General features: G+C 38.7%; 1 protein-coding gene across 1 annotated transcript in view; it reads left to right on the top strand.

The window, feature by feature from the left end:
- The window catches only part of MAP4K4 (mitogen-activated protein kinase kinase kinase kinase 4), a 289,640-nt gene that overhangs the window by 160,834 nt on the left and 101,474 nt on the right, over positions 1-27,332 (top strand). The window contains 1 exon segment of the mRNA XM_043994116.1: positions 20,741-20,866. Coding sequence (XP_043850051.1) covers positions 20,741-20,866 — 126 coding nt within the window.

Below are 27,332 nucleotides of genomic sequence, written 5' to 3'. Positions count from 1 at the left end.
AATGTGATATTAGTTATACACAAGAAATTGTGCAAAATATATTTCCATATTAGCCATGTTATAAAAATAAAAGCAAGAATAATAAAGTTGTAAAAAAATTATGCTTTATTCTGCACTCAGACTCAAGTTCTCTCTTTGGAGGTGCATTTTCAAGTCCTTCAGAACTATCTTAGATCATTGCATTGTTCAGAATAGCCAAATCACTCACAGTTGTTTATAGTACAAAATTGCTGTTACCTGTCAACTGTACTCTAATCTATATATGACCAGAGCTGCACAAAATAGGCCAGAGACAGGTGTCAGGAATTAGATAGAAAGTTTATTTTCTAAGTGAGGAAAATGGCTTGTAAGCAAGGAGGAGCTACAGATACATGTGGGGGGGTCCCCAGGGTAGCATGGGGAGATCTCAATACTCATACTAGTGGCTGCTCAGTGAATTGTAGCCCTAACAACGAGGAGGGGGCAGCAAGCATGTGACAAATTTGATTCACTGCAGCATGTTATGACTTTGTCCAGTGTTTGTCTTTGACCAGAGAGAATACCTGGTGAATTGTGTGACTAGCCCAGAGGGTGGATCATCCAGAGGGTGATCTCAAAGGATTGTTGTCTGGCTAAGCTCAAGGTGCAGCTTGCTTGCTGGGCCTTAGCTCTGGAAACAAGGAATCTAAATTTTACTATATACAATCTTCTCCGGGTTTTGCTTCCCTTGCTTTGCTTGAGTTCATATGTCTTCACAGGTTTTTCTGAAACCATCCTGTTCGACCTTCCTTCCTTCCTTCCTTCCTTCCTTCCTTCCTTCCTTCCTTCCTTCCTTCCTTCCTTCCTTCCTTCCTTCCTTCCTTCCTTCCTTCCTTCCTTCCTTCCTTCCTTCCTTCCTTCCTTCCTTCCTTCCTTCCTTCCTTCCTCCCTCCCTCCCTCCCTCCCTCCCTCCCTCCCTCCCTCCCTCCCTCCCTCCCTCCCTCCCTCCCTCCTTCCCTCCCTCCCTTCCTCCCTCCTTCCCTCCCTCCCTTCCTTCCTCCCTTCCTCCCTTCCTTCTTTCCCTCCCTCCCTCTCTCCCTCCCGGCAATGACGGTTAAGTGACTTGCCCATGGTCACACAGCTAGTATGTGTCAAGTGTCTGAGGCTGGATTTGAACTTGGGTCCTCCTGAATCCAGGACTGGTGCTTTATCCATTGTGCCACCTAGCTGTGCCACCATGATCATCATTTCTTATAACACAGAAGTATTCCATCATAATCATATACAACAACTTATTCAGCCATTCCCCAATTGATGGGCATTCCCTCAATTTCCAATTCTTTGCCACCACAAAAAGAGCTGCTATAAATATTTTAATACTTATAAGTCCTTTTCCTTTGATCTCTTTAGGATACAGACCTAGTAGTTGTATTACTGGATCAAAGGGTATACAGTTTTACAGCCCTTAGGGCACAGTTCCAAATTGTTCTCCAAAATGGTTGGTTCAGTTCACAACTCAGCTAACAGTACATTAGTGTCCCAATTTTCCCACATCCAGTGTTAATCATTTGCCTTTTTTGTCATGTTATTCAATCTGATAGGTGTGAAGTGGTACCTCAGAATTGTTTTAATTTGCATTTCTCTAATCATTAGTAATTTAAAGCATTTTTTTTCATATGACTATAGATAGCTTTTATTTTTTCTTCTGAAAACCATTTGTTCAACACATATAATGCCAGAGGTGGAAAGTCCCTTATTGATGAGCCAGTTAAATTACTCCTTTAACATAGAATTGAAGAATCTTCATCCCTAGTAAATGACCCAAGTCCACCGTGCTAGTTAGTGGCAAAAACAGGAATAACTCAAGACTCCTAACTTCATTCTGGTGCTTTTCCATCTACACCCAAATGAGAACCACATGAAATCATGTTATTCGGTTGAGAAATACAATTGTTTTAGTTGTTCAGTTGTGTTCAACTCTATGTGACCTTGTTTGGAGTTTTCTTGGCAAAGATACTGGAGTGGTTTGCTATTTCCTTCTCCAGTTGAGGAAACTGAAGTAAACAGGGTCAAGTGACTTGCCCAGGGTCACCTAGCCTATTTGAGCTCCGGTCTTCTAGACTCCAGGCCCAGAACTCTATACTCTATGCCACTTAGCTGCCTCAGAAGTACAGTCATTTGTTTTTATTTTATTTTTTATCTAGAATATTGAGCCTACAAATAAGAACAAATTGGTAAGACAACTTTACAAAACCAAAGGAATTACAGCTTAAAAACTGCACTAAGACTTTGAATTTGTGCTTTAAGTTTGTCCACATTATTTTTGACGTGTTTTATTGCCTTTATACTTTTTATAGTCACATAGATGTTTTTCTTTTATTTGGCATCTCTTTAGAATAAGTCAGTTTTTAAAAAAACAACTGTGTGGGGACCCTTTCTCAGAATAAATTTCTTTAAGTACATAAGATAAAATGCACAGGATTATGGAGAAAGAAATTATATTCCATAAAATGATCAGAATCTTAAAACAACCAAGTTTATAAACCCTAAGTGAAGAACCCCGTTCCAGAGGCCTTTACCCTGTGAATGAATGTCTTTTCTGGCCTATCTGTGCCTCCCTCCCCATTACACATACAAATATACACATGAATTTGGCCCTTAGAACTGGGGACTCTTTGGAAACTTTTCTCTCTCAGCAGAATTTGTGACAGTACTAAACAATAAACCTAGTAGTGTCCTTTAAATGCCTATATGTAGAATGGCTGTGTATTTGTAAGGGAGTTATAATGATTTTTTGTTTCAGAACATATAAAAAGACTCCCCTCTTCTCCTCAACAGTATGTTGAGACACAGGTGTGCTTAGGTTAATGATTATTTTCTGGTGAAATTCATACATGTGGTGATCTACTGTCCCTGCTTCGTAGATTGTAGTATAGTCAGACCTGTTCTGGTTGAGTTCATTTATATCAAAATTTCATTTATGTTGTATCTTAGGATTTGGAGCACATTTTCTCATAGAATAATGTTATATAGAGTGGTTAGATTTCTAGGCCATCTGATAAAAGTCTCTTTAACCCCTAATGGAGCTGAAGTAGCGAGTACTAGTAGTAACCTTGAGTCCCTCTGAGGCCAGTTTCTTCCCATAGAAAAAGGAGGATTGTTAGTAGCAAGTAGGGTGGATAGAGAGGGGTGGCTCTGGTCAAGGTTCTCGTGGCTGCTGTCATTCATTCTTCTTGGCCACCCGAAAGGTGAGTGTTAGTAAATCATTGACTTCCTACTAATAGGCCAATAATGGGGTTAGATTAGAATCGAAATAAAATCTTAACCCTTCTGGATTTTTGAGTAGAAAAGGTTATGATGTTTAATCACTGCAGTTTTCTTAAATAGGTTTAAACTCCTTTTTTCCTTTGATCATTCTCTTATTCTTCCTGAAATGTATTGACCTTGCTTTATATTTAATTCTCATAGAAAAAGAATGTGTAATACCTTCCCACCTAATTTTCAGCCTCCTTTAGAAAAAAATGTTGCCTTTTGTTTGATTCAGACTACACCCTCTGCCTTAAAAGAGCAAAAGAGAGTATAAAGAGAGCAAAAAATGATCCCCCCACCCAAAGGCTTGAAAAGCCACAACAAATGGTACACTATATAGAACATAAATTGTTGGATCATGTGTTCAGAAAACCTTGAATGGATCGCCTATACTGCTGATAAAGGAATGTTAATGTATACTTCTTTAATCTTCAAACATTTCTTATTAAATTAAAATTTTGGGGGAGGCATCTTTTACTTTGTTTTTAAATCATGTTCATTTCTGTGGTTCACCTACTAAATTCCTCCCTCCTCCTTCTCACAAGGGAGGGAGGTGCATTTTCTCAGCTATTTTTATAGGTTTATAGCTCTCCTTCATTTCATGTCAGTATTACTAAAAAGAGTTCAGGACAGATACTACATTATTTTAAGCATTTGGGGAGTGGGGTGGGGATGTAAGGGACACATGAAGATCTTTATAATATTAAAGTAATTATATAAAATTTGTGGTTTTCTTTTTAAATTCTTCCATGTATTAGAGTAATACATTGCTACTTCACAGATGATCTACCGTTAGTTTCTATGTAAAAGGTTATTATTTACTTCATTAACACTCTAACAAAGTAAACCATGGTGAAGTGGAAAGACCATCAGATTGGAAAGGGAAAAGACCAAGGTTCTAGCTGTTCTGGTTTGAGAAAATCACTTACCCTCCCTGGGCCTCAGTTTCTTTATTATTAAAATGAAGGGGTGGCAGGGAGAGCATGATTAGGTTTCAGAGTTCCTCACACTTCTAAAATTCTGTGGTTCCTCAGGCATCAATTACAACTGGGGGAAAAGTTCTTGTAGATTAGGGATATAGGTACAAGTTTAACTCAGCATGAAAAGGGAAAACCCCACCTCGAATTTATAGAATGCCTTTTTTTTTTTAAAGTGAGGCAATTGGGGTTAAGTGACTTGCCCAGGGTCACCCAACTAGTAAGTGTTAAGTGTCTGAGGCTGGATTTGAACTCAGATACTCCTGACTCCAGGGCTGGTGCTCTATCCACTGTGCCATCTAGCTGCCCCCTATAGAATGCTTTTAGGACTGGAAGTAGTGATTATACTACATGCACATTTAAAACTAGGGTTTACATAACTTAATGCAATTTAACTACATATCTCCCTGTTTTAGCTGGCATTTATAGGAGCCATAAGTCAGTGTCTGAATTAATAGAGAAGAATCACATAGCTTCTTCATACCACGAGGTCATTGTAAGATGATTCCTAAATTGAGTTTATGATTACTCCTTTCCAAGTTATAATGAAAAATTTTTAAAAAATCTTTTCCTATTCTCACCCACTATAATACAATAGAAAGTGGAAGAGTGGAGACAGGAGAATGCAAAGTGAGAAGAGTCAAAGGGGAAAGAGTGAGGAGCACCAGAAGTCTTCTACGGGTCATTTCTACAGCTGAGCACAGGCAGGGCTTTGTGATTGGGTGACTAGCCACCTCACCTATCCCTTCTCAGAGTGCGGCCTACAATCTATTCTCTTGTTTAAATTGTCGATCCTTTTGGTTCTGGTATGAATTAATAATTCCCTTATAACATTTAATAAAAACCACACATTACCACATGTCTCCCATTAATCTTGTCGAGGGTTCTGCTTGCTTTCTTTTTGAAGTGGGAAGTAAGTGGTCCCTGGTGTCTTTTGACTGAGTCAAGTAGTCTGTGGACCAAAAACATTCACACTGAAATTCCAAATCCAAGTTGTTGGAATCTAGACACACCATGGTCTGTGTTTACTCATGGGCCAATATAAAGAGAAAATGTAATTGTGAAGCTTGAAAAATCTATTAAAAAGCCAATTGTTAATTTCTATTCAGCAAGAATTTTAAGTGTTCACCGTTTTCATCAGGGCCCTCCTCCCACATTTTGTATGATAGATAGGGGTGTGTGTGTGTGTGTGTGTGTGTGTGTGTGTGTGTGTGTGTGTGTGTGTGTGTGTGTTTAAAAAAAGTAAATGCATGGGAGCTAGATGGCACAAAGGATTAAACAGCCAAATATGGAGTCAGGAAGACCTGAATTCAGATTTGGCCTCTGACTAGCTATGTGACCCAGGGCAAGTCACTTCACCCTGTTTGTCTCAGTATCTTCATCTCTAGAATGAACTGGAGCAGCAAACCCCAAATGAGGTTACTGAGAGTCTGAAATGACTGAACAACAATAAAAATATTTAAACTTTTAAATAGGTGATGCAGATGGTTCCTGTCACAGGAGGTAAGATAAGGCAGAGAGCAGCACAGGGACAAGAGAGACTGCCTGAACTTGAAAGGTTGAGTATCTTCACCTCCAGAGTATTAGAAAATAGTTTGTGGGCAGGTCTCTAACTACTTGCTCATATAAATACAGGTGCTCCAACTTTTCCTTTTAAATACCCATTTGCCAGGAGCAGAGCAGGAATTTAGAAATAAATTAAAAGGCTAATTGTGAGATTAAATGTATGGTGGGGATATCTTATGGAAATACTTTTTTTTTTTTTTTTGGAAATACTTTTTAAAGGAGGGGAGAGAACAATTGGCCTTTAGTAGCTCATCAGCTCGCTGTTTGCCTTTCTGCTCTCTCCTGCTTGGAATGTTGCAGACAGCCAGCCAGATCTGCTTCTCAAGCTCTGGTCATAGGAGAGGGTGGCAGGAATCCTCTCTTACTTTCGTAATAGCTCATACCAAGGCTTTGCTTTGAGTTTCATGATTTTGCAAATGTGTGGTTATCCCAGCAACACTGCGACTGTTGTGTTGAGAGTACCCAGGCGAGCACATTTGCAGGCAGTTATCAGCTTTTCATCTGATATAGGGAAATTTAAATAGGTTTATGGGTTAATTGTTGAATGAGGCAAGTCAATTTTGAGTTTAGGTATAACCTTCAGGGCTTTTCTTGGTGTGCATAGTGATGTGGTAGAAATGGAAAAAAAAAAAAGTGGATAGTAAAAGGGAAGGGAGCCTGATGGTGAGGCTGTCCTCTTAATAGCATTTGAGTATAACAAGTAATTTTAATTGCTCACATTTGCATAGCGTTTTGTGTTTTTACCAGTAGCTGTCCTCAGAGCAACTTTGTCAGGTAAGTTGGGAAAATACCATGTCTCCCGATTTTATTTTATTTTATTTTTTGTGGGGTAATGAGGGTTAAGTGACTTGCCCAGGGTCACACAGCTAGTAAGTGTCAAGTGTCTGAGGCTGGATTTGAACTCAGCTCCTCCTGACTCCAGGGCCACTCTAACCACTGTGCCACCTAGCTGCCCCCTCCCTATGAAGAACTCACAGATCCAGGCTGTGATTTTCTCACAGTAGCAGCACTGAGATAAAATCCAGGTCTCCTAGCTCCAAATTTGATGTTCTTTCTCTTTTACTACATTGCCTTCCATGACAATCACCTTTCTTTCGTGATCCTATACAAGTTATTCAGTTTGGGTTTCTTTTTCAGTTTGGTTTCAGTTTCTTATTCATTTTGGTTTCTTTTATCTCTTAAGTGGGAATAATATTAACTCCCTTATATACCACGTACATTTAGTGAGAAAATTTATCATGTGCAGCCAAGAAATGAGTACCAAACCTTATACATTTATTGATAATTAAATTACATATATTAAAAAATATCAATTCCAAATGGAAAAAGGTAAGCTGAGCAAAAAATGCACTGCCCACTAATACATAATACTGGATGCTAAAAAGGAAGAGTGGAAGGTCCATGAGTTTGGAGAGAAATTAATTATCTTTAAGGAAGATGAAGGGGGAGACAACTTTTTCTTAGTGCTTCCAAAAAGTCCTCATGGTCTAACTATGGGTTTTTTTTTGGGGGGGGGGGCGGGGAGGTGGTAGAGATTAACCATGGACATTCCCCTGTACTCATTATGTTGTCAGCACCTGGAAGAAAACATACTTTGGGTACTCAAAGGAATGTTACCATCAAAACTTAAATATTACTATCACTCTCATAATAGCTTAGGGGAAACAGAAACGAAGCACTGTGCTTAAGTAGCCTTTCATACAAATTATCCCAACATGTGTTTGTACAGCACTGTTGACATTTGCTGGCATACTTTAGAACCCAAATTCTTCCTGCTTTCTTGTCTCTTGGCTTTATTTTTGTTTCCTTTATGTTTGCAGCATTGTGGTTTTTTCCATGTTGATTTGGAAGTCAAGAAACATTACAAAAAGTGCACTAAATAGACTATCTTCTGTTAGAGCACATTTTCATAAACTATTTGATCTTCACTTGAGTCTAGAAATGCACTGTGAGGTTTTATGTATTTTCTTTGGGTCAGCATACATGAAAAGGAAGCCTTCAGATTTAGAGGGGGTATTGGGTTGTGAAACACTTGAATCCTCATTGCTCAGCACCTCACTGGTTGGATAGCATACTCCATTTGGATACAACTGATAATGACTATTGCTGTCATTTCATAACCTGTTGGAAGGCAGAGAATATGATATGTTCAACTAAATCCTGGAGCTGCTTCCCAGTTGTTTTTATTGCTTTCCTTAACTTTTTTTTTTGCCTTAGTTAAACTAGCTTAGCTGAAAACTTCCTTTGGCTTTATCCCTAATAATACAGCCTTTGCATGTGGTATACTGGATTTCTCTTCTGAAGTATTAAGAACTTTTCCCACCTAGGAGCAGTTGCTTTTTAGGGTGTGATTACATAAACTACTTGCATGTGGTCAGTGATTAGCAGTCAGAATCAGTTGAGTACATAATTGCCCAAAATCCAGAATTTGTGAACGAAGGGAAATTTATACTGTACCTTTTAAGCAGCTCAGAGTTTGTAAAACTCCTTGAGTTTCTTTAAGAAGTACTTATAAGGGGCAGCTAGGTGGCACAGTGGATAGAACACCGGCCCTGGAGTCAGGGGTACCTGAGTTCAAATCCGGCCTCAAACACTTGACACTTACTAGCTGTGTGACCCTGGGCAAGTCACTTAACCCCAATTGCCTCACTTAAAAAAAAGTACTTATAAATAATTTCATTGGTGTAGGTGTGCTTCTCTTCTCCCCTTCTCCCCCCACACCCCTATTCACAATCCATCTATGACTTAGTAGATTCTTTGAGAATTCCTGTGGCTGAAACCTTGCAGCCATTCTGTACTTAGGCAGGGCCTTAAATCACAGGTGTGCTAGGCTGTGTCAGGCCTATAGTTGAATCCTTTGGGGCTTCATAAGGTTTGCTAAAACTTGTGTTCTACTGGCATCACTTTCAAAAATCAAGGGTCACTTCCAATGAGGCACTGAGGAATAGTAAATAAAGGGCTCCTCTTTTGAATTGGAGGGTGAGGAAGGTGCTTAAAACTTAGGTTTTCTTAATGTCCACAGGAGGCAAGGTTTATAAGATTAGTTTGCCTATGCTTGTTCACTGTCAGGTGCCATCATTGGGCCCTGCCCTCACTATTCTTTAGCATTTCTTTTGAGCTCCCTAAGATTAAAAAAGCACTGCTTCTTGATGGGTTACAGCTGGATTATTTTCATTCTCTAGGTAGAAGTTTAATGAGTTGGGTGACTTGGGGAATTGAGTCTGTAAGGAGATGAATGCTCCCAATTTTGAGGGATCCTTTCTCTGAAATATTTATACTCCTCAACCCCACCACAGAGTATGGAGATTCAGATTAGTACAAGAATGAGACAGAGAAAGACAGAGAGAGAAGAGGCAAGAGGCATGTGGTTGAGAATCAGTAAATTATGGGGGGCAGTTAGGGGCTACTGTGGATAGAATGCTGGACCTCAAGTAAGGAATCTTTGCAAGTTCAAATCTGGTCTCAGACACACACTAGCTGAGTGTGACCCTGGACAAGTCACTTAACTCTGCCTCAGTTTCTTCATCTGTAAAATGAGCTGGAGAAGGAAAAGGCAAATTGCTCTTATATCTCTGCTAAGAAAACCCCAAATGGGGTCACAAAGGGTGAAACAGGATTGAAAAGAGTTAAATTGTTAAATTGTGGCTCTAGGGTTTTTAGCACATTATTTTCTTTTGAAGATGTAGCAAATCAAGTAACAATTTTCTTCTAAGAGGTCAGTATGAAGAATTTGTTGTAATTGTAGGAATGGATGGAAGGCTTATCTGTGACATGATCCATCATGGCATGGAATTTGGTGCTTTGGCTTGGTTTGTTGAGCTTGGATTCTGCATGTAAGGAGTGACTTTTCTGGAGGTTTATCAGCAGTCCTGATAACCTTTAAAACAGGGTTCTCTGGTGTGGACCTCTGAGGGAACAGCATTATCAAGGGTTCCAGGAAATATTGAATATGTTGTCCATCATTGTTGGAGACGTTGCTTTCAATTGCATATAACTGAGGCCAGAGATGCACAATCATCTTTCTCTTGACAAATGCTCTTGTTTTCTAGCCATTGCTGGCCATATTTTCTCCTCTTATAAATAGATTAAGATTCCATTTGCTCATGATCTGATTTTCATTTATTTGTTCTTTTGACTACTGTAGTTGTTGTTTGTCCTTCATTCCCACAGAGGACCCTGACATCTGAGTGATGTCATGACTTGCACTGGATTTAAGTGAGGGAGGGCTGTGTGAGGTCATCAACTCACTCTCTCTTCCAGAGCCATCTTGGTCCAGTGGCAAGATATACATCAGGATAATTGGAAATGGTCCTGCATGTTTGAGGCAATCAGGGTTAAGTGATTTGCCCCTGGTGTCAAGTGTCTGAGGCTGGATTTGAACTCAGGTCCTCCTGACTCTAGGGCCAGTGCTCTATCCACTGTGCCACCTAGCTGCCTACAACTTTTTTTTCCTTTTTTTTTCTAGAAGAAGTCTTCTTTCTGGATCACTGACTCCCTCCTTCCTTATGTTTGCAGCACTATCATCCTTTCTGATTTGTGGTAAAGGTCTTAGTAAGGGTTAAATTTTTCTCCTAGTCATATAGATGCACCCCAAAATAAATGATGCTTGACAAATAAGCCCATGCCTACTTTCCTACACCTAAGGTCCACCCCTACCCCCTGTCCCCAGTTCTTCATCATGTTTCCAAAAGAAACAAAACCCCTCATCTTATTGATTCTTTTTTATTGATTCTTTAAATATATGGAAATCAATCCTTTTAAATTGTAATGCCAGAACACCCTTACCCAAATGACCTTGTATAATGGTTTGTTTTTGTGGAACAAATAGGAAACAGGTTAGGGAAAGCCTGTAATAATAGTGAGATACAGATCTGTTGATTAACTTTTCCAGTTACCTATTTCCCATTATAGATTGTTGCTTGTCTCTACTATTGGTAAGAGTGAAATATTGGTGACGGTAACTATGGTTAAAAAGGCAGCTAGGTGGCAGAGTGGATGTGGAGTTCAGGCCCTGGAGTCAGGAGAACCTGAGTTCAAATTTAGCCTTAGACACTGTTACGGCACAATTGACACAGAAGATACTCAGCCAGGTTCTTGAGGTAGGGGGGGAAGAGGGGGGGAGTTCGAGAGAGTTCAATATACGAGGACTCAAAGGGAGGATTCCATCCCTCCAACAATGAGCAATGAGTCTTGTAGCCCACCTGATTATATACAAAAAGAGTGGGTGTGGTCAAACCAAGATGAGATCAGTTATTCACAGAACAAAGGATGCATAGTGGGTCTAGTGGTTAGAGGAGGCTTGGTGTTGCAGCTAGGATACTGTTAAGGGAGGCTTGGCATTGTAGCTGGGGTACCTCAAGGCCAGAGCCTGTCTGAGACAGACAAGGATGGAAAGCAGAGATTGTGCAGCTGCATCTTGGAACACAGCCAGGCCAGGGTCTGTTTGAGATAGACAAGATCAGAGGCTATGTGATTTTCTATATCAACACTAACTAGCATTGTGACCCTGGGGAAGTCATTTAACCTTCTTTGCCTTAGTTTCTTCATTTGTAAAATGAGCTGGAGAGGGAAAAGGCAAACCACTCTAGTATCTTTGCCAAGAAAACCCAAAATAATGGGGTCAGGAAGAGTCAGAGAAAATTGAAAAACAACTGAACTGAATTGAAACTACCGTTACTATAGATCATTAGAAAATCCTCACTACTTTACTTAGACTGTTGAGAAAAATAAAAATCCGAAGTTATTGATTATTCATTTGCTTGACAGTTTGAGTTACAGAGCAGCATATGTTATACAGCATGGCACATAAGTTTTGGGGATTTGGGAGTTGCCACAGAAACCACAGTTTTTGGTCTTCCTGTGATTACTGGGATTGCTGAGCTGTGTTTCAGTCATCATGGTAACATGACTTAAGTGAATTGACACCAAAAGGAAGGGGAAGGGAGTGATTTTTGTAAGAGGAAGAAGGTCTTGACCCTCTTCCCTCCCCACCTATAAAATTAAACTTTGAATCACAAAGGAGGTATCCTTTATTCTCTCAACTCCCCATCTTAATCCTACCATAACCACCTCCCTAATTTTAGGATGGTCTTCTAATTCTTCCATATCAGATCATTTGGATACTGGTTGAGTGACATAGACATCTGGAGATATTCAACAAGTGGCTTAGTATATTTTCTGGAAGTTCAGGCAAGATAGATCTTTGTATTAGGCCTTTGTTGCATTTGGTAAGTGTGTACTCACAAGGCCAGAAATTATAAGGTTTGGGATATGTTTTTTTTGAGGTTACACAAGTTACAGTGTTAGAGAAAAAAATTTAAAAACAAAAAACCAATGCAAAACAACAACAAAAAATGTTACAGGTGGAAAGAGCATAGGCTCTGTAATCAGAAGACCTGGGTTCAGATCCAGCCTTTGACTTATTTTGGGACATATCCCATAACCTCTCATTTTCCTCATCTGTGAAATGAGGGGGTTGGTTTCATTTAGTTGGTCTCTGGATCTGGGTCTATGATAGTGGAGTGTTTTATTTTGTTTTCTTCTCCTTTATTCCTTGAAGAAGATGATAACGGATACTTGGGAATAATTTGTGCCCTCCAGATGTGTCTTGTAATTTAGAAACCATTGTCTGTCAGGTTTTCACTCTGAGAAACCTGATACACTTGGCCATGCAGAATGAGAATCTGAGTACAAGCAACTCCTTTCCAGCCAGCCGACATTTATTAAATGCCACCTGTGGTAGATGATGGTTGGATGGATACAAAGATAGAGAAGAAGACAGTCTTTCTATACTCATAGAACTTATGTAACACCTATACAAGTCACCACTAACTATAACAACAACAGCTAGCATTTATATAGCTTTAAGTTTACCAGAGTATGTTATAGATATTTTTTCATTTGTGACAGCCTTGGAAGGTAAACTGAGGTAAGCAGACTGGTTAAGCGACTTGCCAAGGGTCACACAGCTTGTTAGTGTCTGTGCCAGAATATGAACTCAGGTCTCCCTGATTCCAGGTCTGTCACTCTTGTTCACTATGTCATTTAGCTGCTTAAGACAGAAATCAATCATGATAAACTTTAGAAGAGTACATAATGTTATGTGAAGTTTGATGAAGGAGAGGTCGTTTATTACAGAGAAGGTCAGGAAAGATTTCCGGGGCGACATGGCATTTGAGTTTAATTTTCAGAGGTAAGTAAGATTTTAGCAACAGATATGGGTTGTTGGGGACAGTAGGGAAGAGAAGGATTTAAAACATAAACCAAGGAAGAGATGCAGGAGATAATGAACTATGTGCTGGATGATGTTAAGTAGCCCAGTTTGACTAGGGCATAGAGTTCATGGAGAACAGTAGAATGAGGTAAAAACTTAAATTGAGGTTGATGCTAGATCAGAAAGGGCCCTGAATCCCAGTCTGTCAGTCAAGTCAATAAGCATTTATTAAATACCTGTACTATGTACTGGCAATATAAACAAAGGCAAATGTCTTCAATGAACTAACATTCTAATGGGGGAGACAATGTGCAATAACTGTTTAACAAAAAAAGATATATACATTGTAAACGGGAAGTAGTCTCAGAAGGAACTGGAAGGATAGTGGGCAGCTGGCGGTGGGAGAATGGAAGAAGAAAGGCTTTCACCTGAAGGTAGAATTTGAGTTGTTTTGAAAAAAACCAGGAAGCCAGGATTTCGAGGTGAGGAAGGGAGAGCAATTTACACTCATGGTCGACAGATACTGAAAAGACAGTATTAAGAGGTAGATTGTCTTGTGCAAAGGTTGTCAGTGTCACTGCATCCTAGATTATATGAAAATAGTGGAGTGTAAGAAGATGGGGGGGGGGAGGGAATAGGTTTGTGGAGGCCTTCAACAGCCAATCAGGGGATTATTTTTTATTTGATCCTTGAGGTAATAGGGGGATATACTGGAATTTAGTGAGCAGAGGAATGACTTGGTCAGTCCTGGATTTTAAGAAGACACTTTGGCAGCTGAGTGCTCCCATTTAGCTGAGGAAGGTTAAAGAGTTTGGATTTTATTAAGGTGCAAGCAGGAAGCTGGCAAAGGGTTTCAAGAAGAGTGATATGATTGAAGTTGTCTTAAGGAAAGATTAATATGAGAGTTAGGTAAGATGTGCATTAGAGGTGTTAGCCTCTGGAAGCAAGGAAAAGCTATTGTGGTAAGAAAAGCCTGGCAGCTATGGGAATAGAAAGGAGGGGGCCTTATCTAAGGACTAAAATTGACAGGATTTGGCAACTTATGGAATGTGGGAGGTGAGGAAGAAAGAAGAATCGGAGATAACACCAAAATTTCTGTTCTGAGAAACAGGGTGAATGGTGGTGCTAACTGACAGAAATAGTGAAGTGAGGAGGAGCAGATTTGAGGGAGAAGAAACATATTTGGTTTTGGATATGCTGAATTTGAGGGGATTGGAATTGTGGGACTGCTGCACATTGGGAGAAATGTCCAGACTGGAGAGAAGAATTATTGTTCATTTTTCTAATTGTGTACCCTCTTGACCATTTTAATGTATCTTTCTTCAGCCTTGGCTTTACTTTTGCTTAGCACAGTGCCCGGCACACAGTAGGTGCTTAATGTTTACTGATTGACCTAATCGTATAAGTGCTTCTCTGCACCTTACAGTCTTAACACCTGCAAAACTCCCTAGGGCACAAGAATCACATTACAATGTAATTGTAAAAATTTGTTCATAAAAAGAAATAAAAATATAATACAACACAGATTATATTAATTTGTGGTTTTCTAAGTCAATATCACCTATGGGGATGCATTTCTATTTGAGTTTGATGCCACTGGCTAGGATTACACAATTATGTCACAGTCAAAACTTGTGTCATCAAGGCCATCCAGGGAACTGGCCTCGCTGCCTTTAATTCAAGGGCAGATCTGGGTAAAATTTCTGCTGTTACAGTTGTTTGAGGACTTAGACTATCTGGCATGAGAACTTTACCCTTTAAAGGCCCCTAGACTTGGAAAAAGAGTGAACAATTTGTTTTTTTTTCCCAAGTTTTTGATCTTTGGTAAAAACATTTTATTTTTTGCCCATTAGGGAAGCAGTACATTCATAATTTGAGAAGGCAGTTAGCATCACCTAGTATTCCAGGAATAGATAGATGATGCTACAGTCCAGTGAGCTGATGTGCTAGAGAGTTATCTGTCCCCTTTCTTGCTAGCTGGGCAACTAATTACCATTAGCAAAATGGGGACGTACATCAGTGAGGGGACTCTTGGGTAGTATTTTAAAGGTGCCTGAGTGCTTTGGTTAGCCACTGTTGCCTACTCCAATGAAAGGAAGATGGAACCTCCCCCCCCCCACAATGATTTTTAGCCATACACATGCCCACAAAATAAATAAATAAATGAAGCCCACTCCTTCCCTTCCTACCCTTTTCTCTCTAGACTCGATAAAAGTGAGTGAAAGCATGTGAAAACTCCTACCCCAGTCTCTGCACTGGCAGACAAAGATCTTTTCTGTGAGAGTTTTGTGCTGATTGGTTATAATCCAAGATGGTAATTGGCATCAGCTGCATCAGATCACTAAATGGAGGTTACCAGCTGCCTCTTGCTCCACTCACCAAGAAAGGCAGCTTTTCCCTTTTGGGTCCTTGTCTTTTTTGACACCCCCCCAAAAAAAAGAAAAGAAAAGAAAAGTTTGAAAGTGAAAGTGGGCTTTCCAGATGGGGGGGGGCGGGGCGAGGTGATGGCAAAAGTAATTTGACCTCAGCAGAGGTGCATAAGATAAACATGTGTTTGCATGGTCCTGCCACTGCAACTTAATCTTGTATGCAGGCATGAGCACTTTATTATCTGAATAAATAAATGGAGATATATGGGGAGGGGGGAGAGTTAGTTTTAAAGCCCTGAGTCAACATCACCAAACTTGTGTTTACTTAAAACCTCAGGTTCAAAGATTGGTTTGAAACCAGTGGTTTAGTTCATTATACTGACTTTTAAAAAAAGAACAAAACCATAACAGCTGTGTTAATAATAATTAGGCATCTAATTCCATTTAGCAAAACACTTGGCAAGTGCCATGTCTATTGTGAATGTGTTTTCTCTAGGCTGGCTACTCCAGATTTTAATTGTACCAAGCACCTCTCCATTCTAGGAAATGTGAGAAGACAGTGGTGATGCTAAGGAAATGCATACAACTATCCTGCATCCCTGTTGTTTGTGAAACATTTTCAGTTGAACAACAGTATTCTTGTTGCCAGGTGTCATCTGTTCCAGAACTTGTTTTCTGTTTGTTTTGAAGTACTTTAAAACATTGGCTTTCTGGCAGGTTCATTTGATTTGATTACTTTTAGAGGATATTTAGAAGGTTACAGTCATATTGGAGCAATCTAAGATCTTGTAAAGCTTGCTGGTATTTAAATTTTTATATTGTGTATAATAACTTACCAACAGTATTTATCACAATACACTTTCAGTACCCACACTTCTTATCTTTTTCCCATGCCCTGATTCTCTGCTAGACAAATGTATGAGAGTAAGGTCCTCCCCCCTGCACCCTTTTTTGATGGTATAAAAGCTTAAGCTGTGTAATAGATGAGAACATTAACTTCTATTAAGGACCTATTTTATTTAACCCAACACATTCTGAAAATGTTCAAGCTTTCCCTAAAGAATGACCAGTGTTTGACAATTTACTGTTTGGTTAGGATGACTCTATGCATCTAAAATGGTGGAGGGCATTTGTTAACATTACAAAAAGCATAAAAAGCTAGATAGAAGTCCATCCTCCTGTGTTTCTCTTGAGGCAGTCTTTAAGAAATATATGTTAGTTTTCCTTTAGTTGCTAGCAAGTGAGAATGGTTTAACTTTCTCTCTTCCCTCCCCTCTCCTTCTCCCACCCCATTCATTTTGTGGGGGGAAAAATGATTCTGGTTAAGTGTTGGTGGTGGTGGTGGTTGTTTTTTTTTTTTTAATTTATGTGTGGTCTTAAGTCACTAGATCCTTTTAAGTTTACTGATTTTATAAAAGGAGTAAAACAAATTTGAGCTGACTTTTCAATTAGGAACTCAGTTATGGTAAATGAATTATTTGGTCTCCCCACCCCCCAGAACTAGACACAATAAAACATGAACCATGCCCCAGGAGTACCATCACTCTCTTTTCCAACATGTGCTTGTTTATGGCTGAAGTCACATGCTGACTTTTTACTAGACCCCACAAGATTAGTTGGGCAAGCTCATGTCAGTTTTCGGCCAGAAGACCCAAGAAGAATACTCGATGAAGGTGGTGGATTATTGATGAATCAGGAGATAACACACTGTGCCAACAGTTTGTGGTCATTCTTATCTTACTACACCCTTTATATGAATGTGAGAGTATATAAGGAGCAGAAAATGAGGTAGGAATATTGTAATTAGTTCTCTTTTTTGGTTATGTTAAGGACAATGGACAAGCTTATTTTTACTTTCTCTTGCCCTGGTTTCTCTCTTGGTGGAATGAAGTTAAACGAATTATTAGCTTTGTATATTGTAGGGGATTTTTATATTAAACCATACAGGTGGCAGTGTGGTATAACAGAGTGGGGCACTTACAATGAGGGAGTCTTAGGTTCAAATTCTGCCCCTTCCTAGTTATATTTTTGGGGGTAAATCACTTAACTCAGCCTCAGTTTCTTTGTTTGTAAAATGTAGATAAGAATTCCAGGAACACCTAGTTCAATGTAAGGCTTGGAAGAGATGATTGATATTCTTTTAAAAGCTAAAAACCTAATAATAACTTAAATGGATATAAAAGACCTGAAAATGCCAGGTCTGCTTATTATTTTTTAAAAGGCTTTAAAAAAAAGATTTAAGCTTATTGAAATTCTTAAATTTAAGCATGTTGAAATTAAAGCTTATTGAAATTAAAAAAAAAAATAAGCATGTCCTAGAATATTAACCAAAATTAGCATTAGCTAAAATCTCTCCAATTTGATGTATAAAATGTTACGTTTATTTGTATTATTACAGTATTACAAAAGTTTTTGATTTACCTATCAAACATTATTGACTTTTATTTAGCTGCTACTTGGTTTAATCTTGGACTGTTTATTTGACAGTGAGAAATGAGCATCCACATGGTTTTCATGCAGCAAGTATTTATATAGCACTTCTCTAAATATTATCTCCTTTTATTCTCACAACAGCCTTGGGAGGCAGGTACTGTATTTGTCACTGGTTTTTTTTTTTTGTTTGTTTTGTTTTGATTTTTTTTTTTCAGGGCAATGGGGGTTAAGTGACTTGCCCAGGGTCACACAGCTAGTAAGTGTCAAGTGTCTGAGGCCGGATTTGAACTCAGGTACTCCTGAATCCAGGGCCAGTGCTTTATCCACTGCGCCACCTAGCTGCCCCCCACTGTTTTTTTAAGATTAGGAAACTGCAGCATAGAAGTTAGGTGATTTGTCCAGGGGTAAAATGCCTAAGTCTGGATTTGAACTCAGTCTTTCTGACTCTAGGTGCACTGTGCTGTCTACTACACCTCCTGGCTGTCTTCATAGTTTTAAGGGGTGACATAAGAGGCGTGTATAAATGAGTTCTACTAATAGTATTCTATTCAGTTATGTGTCTGGAACTATATTTGAAATTGTCATTAACCCAAAAAGGACACAGGGCTGATGCATGCCCTTTTTAATCTATTCATATACATTCAGGGTTTGAGGAGGCAGATTACCTGATAGAGAGACATGTGTGATTCAAGAGCTAAATTCTGAACATGCCTTGTCTAAGATCCTTGAACATGTTCTTGGTTTCATTATTTATTTAAAAGATGGAATCACAGAATGTTGTAGCTGAAAAGGACCTTATCAGTCATCTTGTCAAACTTCTTCATTTTACAGCTGAAACCAAGGCCTGGAAGGTGAAAGAATTTGGCTACAGTCCTATAGCTAGGAAGTTCAAGAACTGGGTTGTGAACCCAGCTCTTTTCACTCTCAAGTCCCTTTTTCTTTCTCCTACAAGTTAGAGTTTTCTTATCGTGCTCATTTCCCATCATTCTTTAGTGCTTGATTGATGATGGCATTCACTGAAGCTGAAAGTTAAAGTTCTTTTTGAAATTTTACCTTCTCTCAGGTCATTGAGTCTATATTTGGGGTTAGGGATGAGATGGGCTCAAATAACAAAAGTTCTCTTATTCCTTGCTCAGTCTCTCCAGCCCTCTACAAGAGAGAAACAAACCCAAATCAAAACAACAAAATTGGAGGTAGAGCTTTAGGTGTGGATGGATAGACTATATCAGTATTGCTTGTTTAAGGAGGCAGGAAGTGGGGAGATTCTGATGGACCCTATCATTATGTCTTTTCTGTAATTCTATCATCAAAGTCTCAAAGATGGAAACTATTTTGAAGTAGGCATCCTTTTTCAGAGAGACTGGAGACTTATATTGCTTATATTCCTCCATTTATTTCTCTGTGCCTGTTGCTTTATCTCATAGTTAGTTAGCTGTCTGATTTCATGTTGTCCTGATTTGGCATCTGTCTCTCAGCACAGTGCCTAGCTCATACATAGTAAGCACTCAAATGCTTTATCTACCTCTCACATAGTTCTACCCATGGATAGAATTCAAAGAAGTCCATGAACTTGAAAAGGAAAGAAATGACACTTTCCATTTTAACTAGTGTTTAACTGAAATTTAGCATTCCCTTCAGTTATTTAAAAAACATTCCTCTGAGAAGGGGGCCAGATTGCCAAAGGTTGGGTGTGATGAGTTCCGTGCCACAAAAAAGATTTCAGACTTTGTGACATAGAAGAACAGAACACCCAAGTTGATGATGATCCACCTCTTTACAAAGGGTCTTTAGGGGACAAGGAAGTAAATTAGGACCTTCTAAATGTCTTTAATAGCAAACACATCTAGTCTTTGTTTTCAGCCTGCTAGGTAGTCTTTCCTATTCTTCCTATGTTTTGTGTTCTTTTCTTCTACTTGCTCATCCTTGAGAAAGCAAAAGGTTTCAGTGGCCAAGAAAGACACTTAGTTTAACAATACTTTCTTAAAAGGGCTCAAGAAGGAGTGTTTTGATTATTATTGTTTGTCCTTTGTTGTTGAAGAGGACCATGACATTGGGAAGTGATGTCATGACTTGCACTGAATTGGATTGAAATGAAGGAACCAACCTTACTCTCTGACCTCCAGAGCCATCTGGGTCTAATGATAAGATATACATCATGACAACCGGAGATGGCCTTAAATGTTTTAAAGCAATTGGGGTTACGTGACTTGCCCAGGGTCATACAGCTAGTAAGTGTCTGAGATGAGGCTTGAAGTCATATACTCCTGACTCCAGAGCCAGTACTCTATCCACTGTGCCACCTAGCTGGTTTTGATTATAGAAAACAACAAGTAGCAGTGGTTTGTTTTATAGCCTCATCCCTCTTATTTATTGGATTGACCTCTAAAGGTGTCTCTGAAGGGATATTATTATTATATTATTTTTTTATTTTTGTAAATATCTATTATCTTTTATTCTGTATGTAAAACCCTACTGATTGAGAAAATGGACTTTTCCTTGTGTTAGGTTATATGTCCATAAATATGCTCTTGAAGAAAAAGTGATTTTTTTTCTTCAACCACAGTTCAGATCAGAAGACCCATGGATTTTAAAAAAGTCATTAAGGATCTCAGAGACCAGTTGTACCCCTTTCATTTTTGCACCTGAGAAAACTGAGGCCCATAAAAGTGTAAGATACAGTAGTGTTCAATCCAGTATACTTTGCAGATTGATGTTTATCCTTTGTGATTTATGCATTTGCTGCTTGGACTAAATTTTTGGCATAAGAACAGGGGTTTGTGCCCGCCTGTCCATCTCCCTTGCTGTTAAGGGTACCTTAAACTTTGTTTTCCCTTTTCTTCATTTCCTTTTATATGGGATATAGTGGAATAATATGCATCTTTTGAGACATGTATTTTGTATTTTTACCCCTAAAGGATGAAGAGGAAGAGATCAAACTGGAGATAAATATGCTGAAGAAATATTCTCATCATAGAAATATCGCCACATACTATGGTGCTTTTATTAAGAAGAGTCCCCCAGGACATGATGACCAGCTATGGGTAGGCAAAGACTTTCCAAAGCACATTTTTTACCCTTACCTTTTGTGTTTTACTTACACGCGTGCGTGTGCGTGCATGCGCGCGCAGGCGCACACACACACACACACACACAGAGTTTGTTTTTTGTTTTTTAGTGAGGTAATTGGGGTTAAGTGACTTGCCAAGGGTCACACAGCTAGTAAGGGTCAAGTGTCTGAGGCCGGTTTTGAATTCAGGTCCTCCTGACTCCAGGACTGCCTAGCTAGCCCCTCTTGTGTTGCATTTTGAGAATAATAGATGTGAAAGTCATAGAGAGGATTAGTGGTGGACTAGGGAAAAAGGAGTTAGGGAGGCACATACCCAAGGAGTGGCTACTCCATAAATGGATGTCTGTTAAATTTTCATAAATTTTTCCTGTAATTAATAAAAATGAATTGACTGATTTGCTTGAATCTGTAATCAGTATGTGGGTGCATTTTAAATTTTAGGCCCAGATTTTGTGCATAATAATCATAACTCTTACAGATATACATACAGTGATATATTTTAGGCAGTACAACAAAGAAGCAAGAATTTCATACAACTGGAAATAAAAGCAATGTCAGTAAAATCCACATAGGTAAATTTAGTTGGATTTTCCCCCTTAGTCTTTTCCCTAAAGAGGTATGAGGGGGGTTAGTGGGAAGCATCCTGCAAGTAAACAAGTTCATATTTAGGATTTAATTTTATAAAAAGGCAAACAACCAACTAAACATCAGCTTTGAGGGGATGGCTTGGGATCAACACACAGTTATTATCTGTTCCATATCGAGGGGTTAGGGATGAAGTGGTTCTCCCTGCCCTCAGTGATCTGGAAAATCCACATAAAATCTTTTGGCCCCTCCCTTCATACTAGAGAAGAAATCTGAATTAGTATGCTATTAAAAGATAAATATGTTGATATTATACAATGCTATACACATTTCATGCATTTCTAGTTTCTAAACGTTTTATTTGTTGCCTGCTGGCCTTTGTGTGTCATCTGTGGCTTCTGCAGAACCACCAGAAAACTCCCATTTAATTTCTTATGCCAACCCCACATTGTATTGAAACTGCAGTGGGGAAAGTCGTGATGTGAAAATGATAATTGTGCATTAATTCAGCTCAGTCTTGTACCTAGGCATATATGATCAGAATGATGACATGGAATAATAATAGCCAACATTTATATAGCACTTAATATATGTCAGGCAATGTGCTAAGTGCTTCACCATTATCCCATTTGATGCTCACAACCACCTCAGGAGTTAGGTGATATTGTTGCCCCCCTTTTACAGGTGAGGAAATTGAGGCAAACAGAGGTTAACTTGCCCAGGATCATATAGCTGGTGAGTGTGAGGCTGGATTTGGACCCAGGTCAATGACAAAAGTACACGTGCGGGGGCAGAGCCAAGATGGCGGAGAGGAAGCAGCAAGCTGCCTGAGCTCTCCTTCTGTTCCCTCAAAACGAACATTAAATCAAGCCTCTGAACGGATTCTGAAACTACAGAACCTGCAAAGAGACAGAGAGACACAGTCCTCCAACCAGAGATAATTTAGAAGACTTCAGGAAAAGGTCGGTCTGACTCAAGCAAAAGGGAGGCCCAGCGCAGGGCAGCAACCCAGCGCCAAGGGGGGCGGGGCAAATCAGCAGGAGCTGCGGGCCACAGCCGGACAACTGAGGCTCCCGGAACCTGGTTCAAAAATCTGGTGGCCAAGAAGGACAGTGGAAAAACCTACCTGCACCGGCCGGGAGGGAGACGAACGGGTCAGGCGGCATCAGACGCCGGGGTCTGGCGCTTGGCTGGCCGAGCGCAATCAGACAGGAAGTGCAGGGCGGGGGATCTCCACACACCATAAAGGCCTCAGAGTAAAAGCCCGGTCACACAGCACCTATACCCCTGCACAAGAAGCCCAAAACAGGGACCCTGGTGCCCCCAGATCAGACCTCAACTTAAAGAATAAATAAATAAGCTGCAATAATGAGTAAGAAGCAAAAAAAGAGCCCTCTCCATTGAGAGCTTCTGTATCAATAGGGAAGAAGCCAAAACAAACTCAGATGAGGACAATAGCCTCAAATTGTCTACATCTGAAGCGTCACAAGGGAAGGTGAATTGGTCGCAAGAACAAAAAGCCTTCCTGGAAGAGCTCAAAAAGGATTTTAAAAATCAATTGCAAGAGGTAGAAGAAAAAATGGGGAGAGAAATGAAAGCAAAACAAGAAAACTATGAAAAAAGAATCAGCAGCTTGGAAAAGGAAGCTGAAGAAAACAAAGCCTTAAAAAATTCATTTGGCCAAATGGAAAAAAAGCTGCATAATCTCACTGAAGAAAACAATACCTTAAAAAATTCACTTAGCCAAATGGAAAAAAAGGTGCATAATCTCACTGAAGAAAACAATGCCTTAAAAATTAAAGTGGGACAGTTGGAAGACACCATGAGACACCAGGAATCAGTCAAGCAGAATAAAAAAAATGAAAAAATAGAAGAAAATGTGAAATACCTCATTGGAAAGACAACTGATCTGGAAAACAGATCGAGGAGAGACAATTTGAGAATCATTGGACTGCCTGAAAGCCATGACCAGAAAAAGAATCTAGACACCATATTCCAGGAAATTATTAAGGAGAACTGCCCTGATATTATAGAATCAGAGGATAAAATCATCAGTGAAAGAATCCACCGATCACCTCCTGAAAGAGACCCCAAAAGGAAAACTCCAAGGAATATTGTAGCCAAATTCCAGAATTAATCAGGTGAAGGAGAAAATACTCCAAGCAGCCAGAAAGAAGCAATTTAAATATCATGGAGCCACAGTCAGGATTGCTCAGGACCTGGCAGCTTCAACATTAAAGGACCGCAAGGCTTGGAATATGATATTCCAGAAGGCAAAGGAGCTTGGATTGCAGCCGAGAATCTATTACCCAGCAAAAATGTGCATTTTCTTTCAGGGGAAAAGATGGACATTTAATGACATTGGGGACTTTCAATCGTTCCTGGTGAAAAGACCAGAACTGAATAGACTCAACATACAAGACTCAAGAGAAGTTTAAAAAGGTAGAGGGGAAAAAAAAGTTACCCTATTAGGTTAAACTGTTTATATCCCTACACAGGAAGATAATACTCATAACTCTTAAGAACTGTAAATGTATTTGGGCAGAGAGAAGGACTTTATATAGAGGGTATAAATATAAATTGTCTTTAATGTGATGATACAAAAGAATTAAGGGGTTAAAAAGGGAGTCTATGGGGAGGAGAGGAAAGGGGAGGTGGAATGGGATGAATTATATCATATGAAGAGGTGGAAAAAACCTGTTACAATAGAGGTAAAGAAAGGAGGGGGAAACATTGTTTCAACCCTATTCTCATTAGATTTGACTCAAAGAGGGAATAACATATACGTTCATTTGGATAAAGAAACTTAACTCATTCTTTAGGGAAACAAAAGGGGAAGGGAAAGGGGGGGACTGATAGAAGGGAGGACAAAAGCAAGGGAGAAAAGGGTAAAGAAAAGAGAGGGGGGTGATAAAAAGGGAGGGCAGATCGGGGGAGGCACGGGTAAGAAGTAAAACGTCAGTGAGGAGGAATAGGGTGAAAGAAGGGGGGAAAAGTACAAAGGGGGTAAATAGAATGGAGGGGAATAGACAGTCAGTAATAATAACTGAATGTGAATGGGATGAACTCTGCTATAAAATGGAAGCAAATTGCAGAGTGGATTAAAAACCAGAACCCTACAATATGCTGTTTACAAGAAACATATTTGAAGCAGAGAGATACACACAGAGTAAAGGTAAAAGGCTGGAGCAGAATATATTATGCCTCACCTAAAGTAAAAAAGGCAGGGGTAGCAATCCTTATCTCAGACAAAGTGCAAGCAAAAATAGATCTCATTAAAAGAGATAAGGAAGGAAATTACATCTTACTTAAAGGTACTATAGATAATGAAGTCATATCAATATTAAATATGTATGTGCCAAGTGGTATAGCATCCAAGTTCTTAGAGGAGAAGTTAAATGAGTTACAAGAGGAATTAGACAGTAATACTATACTGGTGGGGGATCTGAATCTCCCCCTCTCAGAATTAGATAAATCTAGCCAAAAAATAAATAAGAAAGAAGTGAAAGAGGTGAATAGATTACTAGAAAAGTTAGACATGATAGATGTCTGGAGAAAATTGAATGGGGATAGAAAGGAATATACCTTTTTCTCAGCAGTACATGGCACATTTTCAAAAATTGACCATGTATTAGGGCACAAAAACATCATAGTCAAATGTAGAAAGGCAGAAATAGTAAATGCATCCTTCTCAGATCATAATGCAATAAAAATTACATGTAAGAAAGAGCCAGGGAAAAGTAGAATAAAAATCAATTGGAAACTAAATAATTTCATTCTAAAGAATGAATGGGCCAAACAAGAAATCATAGAAACAATCAATAACTTTATCCAAGAGAATGACAATAATGAGACAACATACCAAAATTTATGGGATGCAGCCAAAGCAGTGCTTAGGGGAAAATTTATAGCTCTAAATGCTTACATGAATAAGAAAGAGAAAGAGGAGATTAATGAATTGGGCATGCAACTTAAAAAGCTAGAAAAAGAACAAATTAGAAATCCCCAATTAGACACTAAATCAGAGATCCTGAAAATTAAAGGAGAAATTAATAAGATTGAAAGCAAAAAAACTATAGAATTAATCAATAAAACTTAAGAGCTGGTTTTATGAAAAAAAAAAAAACCAATAAAATAGATAAAATATTGGTTAATTTGATTAAAAAAAAGAAAGAAGAAAACCAAATTACCAGTATCAAAAATGAAAAGGGTGATGTTACCACCAATGAAGTGGAAATTAAAGCAATAATCAGGAAATATTTTGCCCAACTGTATGCCAATAAATTTGACAATCTAAATGAAATGGATGAATATTTACAAAAATACAAACTGCCCAGGTTAACTGAAGAGGAAATAAAATCCTTAAATAAACCCATATTAGAAAAAGAAATTGAACAAGCTATTAATGAACTCCCTAAGAAAAAATCCCCAGGGCCAGATGGGTTTATGGGTGAATTTTACCAAACATTTAAAGAACAATTAATTCCAATATTATACAAATTATTTGGAAAAATAGGTGAAGAAGGAGTTCTACCAAATTCGTTTTATGACACAAATATGGTGGTGATACCAAAACCAGGCAAAGCAAAAACAGAGAAAGAAAATTATAGACCAATCTCCCTAATGAATATTGATGCTAAAATCTTAAATAAGATATTAGCAAGGAGATTACAGCAAGTGATCACCAGGATAATACACTATGACCAGGTAGGATTTATACCAGGAATGCAGGGCTGGTTCAACATTAGGAAAACTATTAACATAATCAACCACATCAATAAGAAAACCAACCAAAATCATATGATTATCTCAATAGATGCAGAGAAAGCTTTTGACAAAGTACAGCACCCATTCCTAATAAAAACACTAGAGAGTTTAGGAATAGGGGGAGCTTTCCTTAGAATAATAAACAGTATCTACCTAAAGCCATCAGCAAGTATTATATGCAATGGAGATAAATTAGAGGGCTTCCCAATAAGATCAGGGGTGAAACAGGGATGTCCATTATCACCCCTATTATTTAATATTGTCCTAGAAATGTTAGTTTAGCAATCAGAGAAGAGAAAGGAATTAAAGGAATTAGAATAGGCAAGGAGGAAACAAAACTATCACTCTTTGCAGATGATATGATGGTATACTTAAGGAATCCTAAAGAATCAACTCAAAAATTACTTGAAACAATTAACAACTTTAGCAAAGTAGCAGGATATAAAATAAATCCACATAAATCATCAGCATTTCTATTCATGACCAACAAAGTCCAGCAGCAAGAGATAGAAAGAGAAATTCCATTTAAAGTAACAGTAGATAATATAAAATACTTGGGAGTCTACTTGCCAAGACAAACCCAGGAACTCTATGAACACAACTACCAAACACTCTTCACACAAATCAAATCAGATCTAAATAATTGGAAAGATATCAATTGCTCATGGATAGGCAGAGCTAATATAGTAAAAATGACAATACCGCCTAAATTAATTTACTTATTCAGTGCCATACCAATCAGACTACCTAAAAATTATTTTATACAGCTAGAAAAAATAAGAACAAAATTCATCTGGAAAAACAAAAAATCAAGAATATCCAGGGAAATAATGAAAAAAAATTCACAGGAAGGTGGGTTAGCGGTACCAAACCTGGAGCTTTACTATAAAGCGGCAGTCATCAAAACTATCTGGTACTGGCTAAAAAATAGAGTGGTAGATCAATGGAATAGGCTAGGCTCAGGAAATGCAGTAGTAAATGACACTAGTAATGTAGTGTTTGATAAACCCAAAGACTCCAGCTTCTGGGATAGGAACTCAGTATTTGACAAAAACTGCTGGGAAAACTGGAAGATAGTATGGCAGAAA

This window comes from Dromiciops gliroides, chromosome 3 (genome assembly GCF_019393635.1).
Source record: "Dromiciops gliroides isolate mDroGli1 chromosome 3, mDroGli1.pri, whole genome shotgun sequence".
Lineage (NCBI taxonomy): Eukaryota > Metazoa > Chordata > Mammalia > Microbiotheria > Microbiotheriidae > Dromiciops > Dromiciops gliroides.
The sequence above is the reverse complement of the archived record's forward strand: the minus strand, read 5'-3'. Positions and strand labels throughout refer to the sequence as shown.